We start from the raw sequence: 11,388 nt of genomic DNA on the forward strand, positions 1-11,388 counted from the left end.
GGAGCAGGAGCTCAACAACTAATAAGTAACAATCATAGAGCTAAGCATGAAGAAAAATAAGAGAGGAGAGATGAGGGGGAGATGCAGAGAGCAAAAGGAGGGGGGAGATGCAGAGAGCCAGAAAGCAAAGGAGGAGGGGGGCGACTGAATGTAGGTTTAGGGTTAGAAAATTTCTATTTATACTTGTTTTTTTTTTAAGTGGTGGCCTGGTTGAACTAGTTCGGTTCGATTCGGTTCAATCGGTTTCAGACTTTAGAAACCAAAACCGAACCGAACCATAACTTTTTTGTGATTTTTTAATCGGTTAATTTGATTTTTTTTTGTTCGGTTTTTTCGGTTATATTTTTTCTGGTTTTTTCAATTTTCTCAGTTTTTCAGTTTTTTTGTTCACCCAAACTACACGATGGTAATGGCAATAAAGCACCTCTTCTGTGGCCATGGCGCGTGGATACACATGCTGTCAACCATGGCTGCTTGTCAGCAAGTTTGCAAGGTGAGCTTTGTCCCACTTAGACATCGTTATTAACGCCTTGAAACCCTCTTTTCTTATCTTGATGACGTGAGGCCATCTTTTATTCACATTACTACCACCTCTTTCTACTTTTTTTTCAATAAAAAGCGAAACTTCCGCTTCCACTCTTAACCCTCCAAATTCTGCAACAAAAATGTCAGAACCAGCTTCAAAGGCATTCCTTCTATTCCTCACTCTCATTTTTCTCTTCTTCACCTCCACTTTACCTCGTGATTTACCAGATGCCACTACAACAACAACGACAACAATCCTTGATGTCGCATCTTCTCTTCAACAAGCCCATAACATCCTCTCCTTTGATCTACAAACACAAAAATCCTCCACTCACACAACAATCACCACATCCACCCCATCTTTCTCCAACTCTTCACTCTCTTTCTCCCTCGAACTCCATCCCCGCGAAACCATCTACAAAATCCACCACAAAGACTACAAATCCTTAGTCCTCTCTCGACTCCACCGTGACACAGTCCGATTCAACTCACTCACAGCCAGACTCCAACTCGCCCTCGAAGACATCTCCAAATCCGACCTCAAACCCTTAGAAACCGAGATCAAACCCGAGGACTTATCCACTCCAGTCACTTCAGGTACAAGCCAAGGAAGCGGTGAGTACTTCACTCGAGTTGGTGTCGGTAACCCAGCAAGACAGTTTTACATGGTTTTGGACACAGGCAGTGACATTAACTGGCTACAATGTCAACCCTGTACAGACTGTTACCAGCAAACAGATCCAATCTTTGATCCAACGGCGTCCTCTACTTACGCTCCTGTCACTTGTCAATCTCAACAGTGTAGCTCTTTAGAAATGTCGAGCTGTAGAAGTGGGCAGTGTCTTTATCAGGTTAACTACGGCGACGGGTCGTATACTTTCGGTGATTTTGCTACTGAATCGGTGTCGTTTGGGAATTCTGGGAGTGTTAAAAACGTTGCTTTAGGCTGTGGTCATGATAATGAAGGGTTGTTTGTGGGTGCTGCTGGTTTATTAGGTCTTGGTGGTGGCCCACTTTCGTTAACAAACCAGCTTAAAGCGACGTCGTTTTCTTATTGTTTAGTGAATCGTGACTCGGCTGGATCGTCGACTTTGGACTTTAACTCGGCTCAACTCGGCGTTGATTCAGTCACTGCTCCTTTGATGAAGAACCGGAAGATTGATACTTTTTACTATGTGGGTCTCAGTGGAATGAGTGTCGGTGGGCAGATGGTGTCGATACCTGAGTCAACATTTCGATTGGACGAGTCAGGGAATGGTGGGATAATCGTTGACTGTGGAACAGCAATAACTCGGTTGCAGACTCAGGCTTACAATCCTCTGCGTGATGCATTCGTGAGGATGACTCAGAATTTGAAACTCACTAGTGCTGTTGCATTGTTTGACACGTGTTATGATCTGTCTGGACAGGCAAGTGTAAGAGTCCCAACGGTGTCGTTTCACTTCGCAGATGGGAAGTCCTGGAATTTGCCGGCCGCCAATTATTTGATCCCTGTGGATTCTGCTGGGACTTACTGCTTTGCATTTGCTCCAACGACGTCGTCTCTGTCTATAATCGGGAATGTACAGCAGCAGGGGACACGTGTCACATTTGACCTGGCAAATAACCGCATGGGATTCTCACCCAATAAATGTCAGTAGTTAATGGTAACAGGTGTTTCTTTTATAGGTAGAGTGAAATGAAATTCGCCTTTTCTTCTATGGTAAATAAGGTGAATTAGTTTTCTAAATAGGACAAGTGTGGATTTATTTATATACATTTATTAGGAAGATGAAATGGAGTAGTGACTAGTGAGGAGTGGGTGGAAGTAGAGCCCATCTAAATAACTCCAATCAAGATGTGGATGGTTGAGTCATTGATTAGCCATAAATTGCTGTACTAGCACTTGCCTCTGTGTTCCGTTCAGTCCTCTGGACTCTGGAGTTGAGTGGCATGTACAGCGAATCTGTTAAATTGCGTGTATGTTTTACGTTTATTTTTTCTTTTTAGCATAAGAGAGGTTCAAAAAATCAATACCTGGTAATATGTCCGTTCTCATGTTAAGTTAACCTTTATTTTTTCTTAAAAAACGAGAAAGGCAAAAAAAAAAGGAGCAAAAGTTGTTGATCAGTTGTAATAAAGAAGGAAACAAAGTCACGATCAAAAAAAGAAGGAAACAAAGAAAATGACAGCCATTTTAATTTTCAGTACGTTATAAATAAAAGGCTTTCATGCATGTGTGACACGTGGCATGAAAAAAATAAAATAGTGACGGTTATTTGGATTCTATCAGCGTCTTATATAATTAAGCATGTTGATTGCCATAATAACAAAAATCAAGAACACTACTGACATGGAATACAGACTACAGTTCTAACCACTCTTTTCTAAACTGAACACCTAAACATAAACTTCCAGCAGTAAAGTCAAAATCTCAATTAATAGCCCTATATGTTGCAAGGTAAAGTTTCGAGTTCTATTGTCTTTGTGTTACATGGTTGCATTGCACAAGTAACTTTGTCGTAAAATTGGTTGCATTGCAGACAGTAACTTTGTGGTAAAGTTGTCAATTTTGTTTTAATGATATTTTGTTTTTCTTATTAGAATAATAAATTTTAATTTCAAATTTTTTCGCGTTTTATTTTAGAAATATATATAATTTCAATTTAAATCTAAAAATTAATTAACTTCAAATTATATAATAAAAACACAATATCATATATCTAAATATAATTTTAAAATTTATAACCTTCTAAAGTCAAGGTCATATAAAATTTTAACTTAAAATAATTCAACACAAATAAAATATCTAAATATTAAAAAAGTAACTTGTTCCAGGTGTGTACCCGGATCTACACATTTTTTGCCATCCTCGAGATTGTTCACTCGGGAGTGGTTCCCTAGGTCGTTTGAGACCTCTTAAATTCGCATGGGTTTACTGTTTGCTTCTCTAATGGGAACATGTCCATAAAATTGGTACTCAGGGGTTGGGTATGTTTTTCTCTATTTTCACTATGGTTCTTCCTCCTTGGAATGAGAATTTGACACATCTATGATAGGAGGACGGGGCGACACCGTGATTGTGTATCCACATGCGTCCTTAAAATGGGATACAAAAAAAGCATAAATCAAATATCATCTCCATTATTAACATAGAAATAAATGATTTTGTGATGATATGTATGAAAAGTCATCAACTAAACATTCTAATAGATGATCATTTCCATTAAGCTCGAATTATATGATAAAATAAAATAAAGATAAAGAAAAACAATAAAAGAGCCAACCTCTTATCAATTTTTACCATAATTAATCAACAAAACTATAATAGGTGTTTAATTGATTAAACTGGAAGTATAAATGTGTAATTGACAAAAGTACTAACATTTAGGGTTACAAATTGAAATTTACCTATAGAATAGAAGCTAATAAATAAACCTTTTTTTTTTCTATCTCTCTTAAATTGCAACTACTATTGGTACCACACTTTCTAGTATCTTCAAAAACCTTAAAAATCATTATAAAAAAAATGAACACACATTACCTAATAAAATTAATGGTAGAAATCAAAACCCAAAATGAACACACATTACCTACAAAATACGAACTTGATAAGGACCCAATTCCTGAAAATAATCAAGAAAATCACTTCAACAAGTCATGAAAGCTTGAATCTCTCGCCAACAATTCACCAATCTCAAGAGAAAACCACTAATAAAATGCAAACTTTAGAAACTTCTTTCAGTAACCAAAACACATTATACAAGAAATGGTTGAAGAAGAAGAAGGTGAGGAAAATGAAGATGGTGATTATGGAAATGAAGAAGATCGTAAAATGATCAATTATGTCATATGCATATAGCTGTGAATTGTGATTGTCATTAGTATCCGAAATGGAATGAACAAACCTGAAACATCTAGGTCAAAATTTAGACAAGAAATTACTCAAGATCTTAAGCGAGATAAAATTTGTTGTTCCATTTTGTTTTGTTTTTTGAAATGGTATGAGGTATACTGGTCGAAATGGAGCAAAATTAATAGCCTTGCTTTGTGGTCTATGGCTTTAGTATTTAACACGACATATAGCATGGATAAAAACTAGGGTTCTCAAATGCTAAAGTTATAGCCCTAAAACTGTAGATGAATTAGAAAAAAAAACATAGATATTTAATAAAAGCTTGAATAATAGTGTGAAAGTTCTCAAAGTAAACAAAACATTCTTATTTATATTAGTTTTAGACCTAAAATTCTTTGTAGGAAATTATTTCCTATTAAAATCTTCCTAACTAATCAAATTCATCTAGCATTAGAATTTCTAAATAGTAAAATACTAATTAAACTAAAAGTTCTAATTTAAATAGGAAAAAGAATACAAATACAATAAGGTAAATAAAGACAGTCTCAAATAGTAGATTATATGAGCTTTATTTGAAGGTTTTTTCGATCTCCGATCATCATGAAATCTCAACCCAATAGAAAACAGGGCCTTCATAATCTTTGTCATAATTTTATCTCGATCTAATGATCAGATTAAAATTTATACTTGATTTACAAAACTGCATCTTGAACTCTTTTTAAGCTTCTCAAAATCTAAAAATCTTAATCATTAATGAAATAACACAATAAATATTATTATGCCAAGAATATTAAAGAAAGTGACCCATTTAAGTCCCCTCTACTTCTAACAAACTCGCCCTCATATTATTTGTCAAGAATTGAACTCTTCAACTCTAAAGGTATAAATATTTCAAATATAGTATTCTAGCTAATATATACATGAAGTAGCATGTCTTTGACATGTGAAATTTAAAATTTAATTTATAATACGTGCATGCCAAAGAAAAATTTATATTTAATGTTATACTTTTCATTCCTATAATGTCCACTTGTAGTTCCTTTACACATTCTTTTATTTAAAACCTGACCACCTCGTTATTTATGACTTTCAATACTTCAACCTTTGTATATAAAGAAACTTTAAGATAATCATTCATCACATATCTGAAGAATTGTAAGAAATTATCATGTCTTCCATGTCCTTGTTTGCAAGATTTTTATAATCACTATAAGATACTAATTTGAGAGATTTCTTGATTTTTTTCTTCACCATTAACAGATGAAAACATTGACAAGTATTATTTGCAGTGTTGTTGTTGCCACTGTTGTGATGTTGAAACTGACTACTTTAAAAATACGACGCCTCCTCTATATTTTTCTTCCTTGCTATTTGAGAAGGTTGAACACAAAGCAGATAAGAAAAATCTATTTTCTTATCTATCCAATGTAATCTCTTTGTAATCATCTTGTACAAACTTTAAAATTAATCATTGTCTCAAATCTTTCCATGAAGGAGTTAAACGATACGAGTTCTATATTCTAGAACTTTAAACCACCATTCTTTATCATCACAAGAAAGTTTGTGTATGACAAGCCATATTTTTTTATAACAAGAAATTTTGTTGAAATAAAAGCAAACTTCCAACTTTGTGTACTAGTTAAGAAATAGTATCTTAAAAAGTTTTTCATAATAGAAAGGAATCACATCGAATTCAGGAATAGGTCTAGGGTTCAGACAACATTGAGGTAAGTCTCTAGACAAATTTCTCTTCTCTTCACGATCCTTGTTTGCATTACCCATTAACTGAGTTAGAATTATGGCCTACTTCAAATAACTCATTCTCTATTCCTGAGTTTGCTCAAAACAATCCATTCTTTGAGTCATTGCCACCTCCTTAACCCGCACAACACCCTAGACAGCCTCATCATAGAATGAGTTGATACCGTTTCTGTCCATCAAATATACTACTCTGATACCAACTGACATAACGTATAGTGTGATAAAAATTAAGGCTCCCAAGCTCTAAAGTTACAGACTGTAAAATCAATTAAACCGAGAAAACTAAAAAATAATAACTAAAAAAATCGAACCATGAAAAAAACCAATTAAATTGATTAGGATATTAAAAAAAATATTTAGTTTGGTTTCGGTTTCATAAGCCTAAAACCAAAAAACCTCAACTGAACCAAACTGATTTAGTTAAAAAAATATAAAATAACCAAACCGAACCCAAACCAGTCATAAAACCCATTAGAAAGAAAAAAAACACAATATAGTTTTTTGTTTTTAATATAATATAACATAACCGAACCAAACCGAACAAAAACTGGTCGGTTGGAATTGGTTTCAGTGCGGTTTCGATTTTATTTTTTGTATTTTACAAAATTTTAGTTTGGTTATTTTTATAGGTAAAAACCGGACCGGACCGAAAATGATCACCCCTAGTTATAGCCTTAACATTATAGAAAAATTAGAAAAAACAAATCTACGATATTTTATGCTAGATGATATTTATATTAGTTATAGACCTAAAATTTTGTATAAAAAATGATTTTTAATTAAAACTTACCTAACTAATAAAATCATCTAGCATTATAATTCCTAAATAAGAAATATTAATTAAACTAAAGTCCTAATCTAAATAGAAAAAAGAATCCAAATAATACAAGGTAAATAAAGACAATCCCGCACAGTAATTTCCAAGCCTTATTTAAGGCCTTCCCGATCCCCAATCATCATAAAAGTTTAATCCAATATGAAATAGGGCTTTTGGAGCCTTATGTAAAAACTTTAGCTTAGTCCAAAAATAGGATTAAAAGTTAAGCTTGATTTACTAAATTACATCTTAGACTCTTCTTAAACTTCTCAAAACCTAAAAATATTAACCATTAATAAAATAATACAATAAATATTATTATGCTAAAAATATTGAAGAAAGTTTCTTATGTCAATATTCAAGAAAAAGAATGAATTCTAAAGGGGAAAAGTCCCTAAATTATAAAAAGAATTGCATTTAGCATTGATTGAATAAAATATAAGTACACTTTATCAATTCTAAAGCACTAACTTTCTTTCAATATAGAAAAACAAAAATTAAACATAGGGAGAAACTTGTATTTTAAGTTACAGAATTTGAACTAGACTTTTTCTCTCATAAAAAAAAATATTGTTTTCAATAATATTCACCATAATGCATCAATTTCCTATAGCATTCATCCCCCTTTCATGTGAATGATAATTAGTGGAGCAATTAATCAACCGAGTTGCTCCATAAATGTAACATTGTTGACAAAATTTGCATTTTTGTTCATGTAAACCCCATGCTAAATAGCATAACTCCCAACCAAAAAATAATACATTTAGAGAAAAATCTTTATGATTAAGAGTGAAAATTTCTAGTTAATTTGGTATAAAATCCTCGGACAAAGAAAAGAATAAATTTGTACATGAAAAATACTAACGATTAGGATTTGACAAAAATAATTTGTGATACATTAAATGAGTGGCATTTTTATAATTAGAAAGGGAAAACCCTTCTCTTCATTTACAAATAGTTGACGACATTAAAGGAGGAAAGTAAGCTTGAAATCTTCTCCCTCTCCTCCATTTTCTCCATTTTCTCTCTCTCAAGTTTCATGCTACAAAATAAGAGCCAAGTGATTTTACAATCAAATTAGAAAAACTTCAGAGAGAGAGAGAGGTTAGGAGTTCAGAAATATAGAGAGATAAAGTGTGCAAATTGGAAGGGAAAATAGAGGATTCTTAGAATTGGTTGAAAAGGCTCATAAAATTACATTAATTGGTTGTGGTAAAAGATTTCTTTTCAATTAAATGCATTTGTTTTCTTGATTATGAATGGAGGATTGAAAATCCTTAATTTTAAATTGTTAAAGTTTATGTAAACTTTAATGGATATGCCAAATTGTGTGAATTTATAACAAATGAGGGATGTAAAAAAATGAATAAAGATTAAATGGGAGAAATTATAAACCAAGTTTTGGAAAATTAAAATCGTAAGTTGGCCATGATTAGATAATTTAGGGGAATGGAATTTGGATTAAATTGTGTTTATATTTGTATTTTAATAAAGTTGAGAGTGCTTATGGTTGATTATGAATGATGAAATGTGGATTGCTAAAATTTATTTATTATGTTTAGTTCGAATGATGAAAATATAGAAAATCTGATTAAATTAAATTGATTTTGATATTTTAATGATGCTAAAGATGTTAGAAATTGGTTGTGAATATTGTAATAAAGATTGCCAAGAATGTAGTTAGTGTTATATTTTGGAATGATAAAAGTATGTAAATTGGTAAAATTATGTAAGTGATGGTATTTAAATGATGTTCTTATATTTAATTTTGATTGTTATGATGATGATAGTGTGATTATACTTGATTGTGACTCACATGGAATAAGTTGTTTGAATATTGATTTATGCTTGTTAAATGTGGGGAAATGAAAGTATGAAAAATTGGTGGAATTATGTAAGTGTTGGGGTGTTTAAATGATATTGCTATGCTTAAATTGGATTGATATGATGATGGTAATGTGTTTATGCTTGATTGTGATTCATATTGAATACGTTGTATGGAAATTGGTTTGTATTTGTAAAATATGGAAAATTTGTGTTGACCTTTGGGTCACATATTAATATTTTATGTATTTTGATGACAAACAATTAAATAAAATAGACTAATGATATGCTTAGATGAGATTAAGTTTAAATAGATCTATATGAAGTCCAAAATGTAAAACAAGTGAAGACTTGGTTTTTAAGGATTCATTTTGATGCTTATTGTTAAATATTTATATCTTACTCAATAGCAAACTAAAATAAACTCACACACACTTCACATTGCATGCATAAATAGGATTGATATACATATAATCGGTTTGCGTTTCACTAGGTTTGAAATTGTCAAAACTGGTTTTTAAGCTAAACCGACTGGTCGCTTGGGTACTAATTGAACTGGACGACTGCTGTTCATTCGTGATCAACATCTGATAATTTTGCAGGAACTGGTCGACCTAATGATATGGTCATTTGAGAACTTTACTAATTGTAATGACAATTTTTTTTAGATGAAAATGAATATTTCAAATGAAATGAAACTATTTGTAGTTGCGCTTGTATCTAAGGGTTGGTGTAATAGTATGTAAGAGTAAAGCATACCTACATGTTTTTATTCATTGCCTGCATTACAAAGTATTTTAGGTCTATCTTACCCATCATTGCAACAATGATATCGTTTTGTTGGGACTAAATTTCTTTTATTCATTGACATGCCTTGTTGAATTATAAAATCCAACTGAAAAATAAAAGAGCAAACAAACATATCAATTGAATAATAAAAACCCACACCATTTCCATACATTATCACTTTAATGAGTAAATGTGAAAAGTTTACAAAACCTCTTCTCATTCTTGTTTAATGAAGGGACGGTGAACAAAGTTACCAGTATCCATTTTCCCAGGAGGCCAACCTAAAGATTCACAAACACATAGCTAAAGCAAGATTGGAATGAAATCATTAAGTAGAATTTTGGTGCTTGTGGAAACCCAACTTACCAACTCTTAAAGGAGGAAAATCATGGCTCCTTTTGAAGCAATTAATAACATTCCTCATCCTAAAGGAAAAGAAAATTAGTCAGTCATACAATCTACAAGAGTTAAATTATATTGAATTCTTCTTTTTTACTTCAATTGAAAAAACACTATTTTTCAAAGAAAGTGCCCTCAAACATTAGATACTCAAAAATGCAAATTTGCTTATAGCAAAAGTTTTTTAAAACTAACCATGATAAAGGATACATATTATATGATGAAGAAGTTACAAATTATCTCATAAACATAATACAAGTTCCAAATGTTTTGTTGATATGGACAAATTAATCCACTAGGGTAGATTCATTAGGATTAATTTTTCAAGAACTATTTAATCTCATGTAACCTAAATTTCAGTAGTCATGGATGACTATTACTTCTGAATTTTTCAGTTTTAACGTGTGAGAATGATTCTTGCATTCTTTAGTTCTTGAAGTGAATCTAACTTATCGAAGATTAACTAGCTTCATGGCATCATTCTACTTCATTCCAATAGTGTTGGTGCCTTGAAGTAGGTTTTTATTGTGTCACACTTTTATCATATCTATTTCGGCTTTCCGGGATCAGATCTCAATCTTGATTGTGGGTTGCGTAACCATGTGACTATGAGATTTGCATCATTTGTGGCATATGATGACATGATATAAGAATGATTGTGGTTCAAAACATTGTATTTGTGTCCTTCCTAAAACCCAATCAAACACCAACACCACTGTCATAACCCATTTTGGACAATTCCTAAAAAAATTTACATTTTTTTCTTTTCAAAATAAAAATAAAATAATAATAGGAAGAAGACTGATATTTGGAAAAAGCAAACTGAAAAGGATTTTAAATGTAGAAAAATCAAGTTGCAATTTTGGATAGAATCGGGAACCTAATTGTACCCCATTATACCTAAAACTAAAGAGACAATATTGATTCAAGGTCAAATTAAATAATTATTGGATGAATGTGCACAAAAACAAAGCCAAAAGACATAATTAGATTTTTAATAGGCCTGTTTGATTAAATCATGGGCCAAATTAAAGTTTAATTATGTTTATGAATTAATTTGGGTTCAATTGAGGGATTTAATTAGGTGCAAAGACTTAATTATACTTTAAATGGGTCAAATTAATTTTATTAGGCGCTTAATTGGTGAAAAATTAAGTTTGAGAGCTCAATTTGGGCTTAATTGAAAAAATTGAAAATTTGGAAGACCAAACTTAATTTTTACAAAGTTAATATGTTCAAATCAGGGATAAAATTGCAACAAAATCAAAGTTTTGGGATCAATTAGGGGTTGGATTGAAGAAATTCGCAGTCAATGACCATTTTGCAAAAGACGCTGAACTATGGCTGATGCGAACCCTAGCGGAACTTAATGGAATTCACGAACCCAAGATCTATCTCATTCAAATTGAGTATGAAATTGAGCTTATCATAATTGATG

The 11,388-nt window shown here is 32.1% G+C and overlaps 1 protein-coding gene across 1 annotated transcript; it reads left to right on the top strand.

The window, feature by feature from the left end:
* Positions 1-567: 567 nt before the first annotated feature.
* LOC18105515 (protein ASPARTIC PROTEASE IN GUARD CELL 1) lies at positions 568-2,538 on the top strand. The gene has a single exon (XM_006374076.3). It carries the CDS (start codon positions 666-668, stop codon positions 2,163-2,165), a length of 1,500 nt encoding a protein of 499 aa, XP_006374138.1. The 5' UTR covers positions 568-665; the 3' UTR covers positions 2,166-2,538.
* The last annotated feature ends 8,850 nt before the right edge of the window (positions 2,539-11,388 follow it).

This window comes from Populus trichocarpa, chromosome 15, assembly GCF_000002775.5.
Source record: "Populus trichocarpa isolate Nisqually-1 chromosome 15, P.trichocarpa_v4.1, whole genome shotgun sequence".
Classification (NCBI taxonomy): domain Eukaryota; kingdom Viridiplantae; phylum Streptophyta; class Magnoliopsida; order Malpighiales; family Salicaceae; genus Populus; species Populus trichocarpa.

Bases quoted from the DNA above. Each gene is read 5' to 3' on its own strand.
- LOC18105515 (XM_006374076.3), top strand. From the start codon at position 666: ATGTCAGAACCAGCTTCAAAGGCATTCCTTCTATTCCTCACTCTCATT.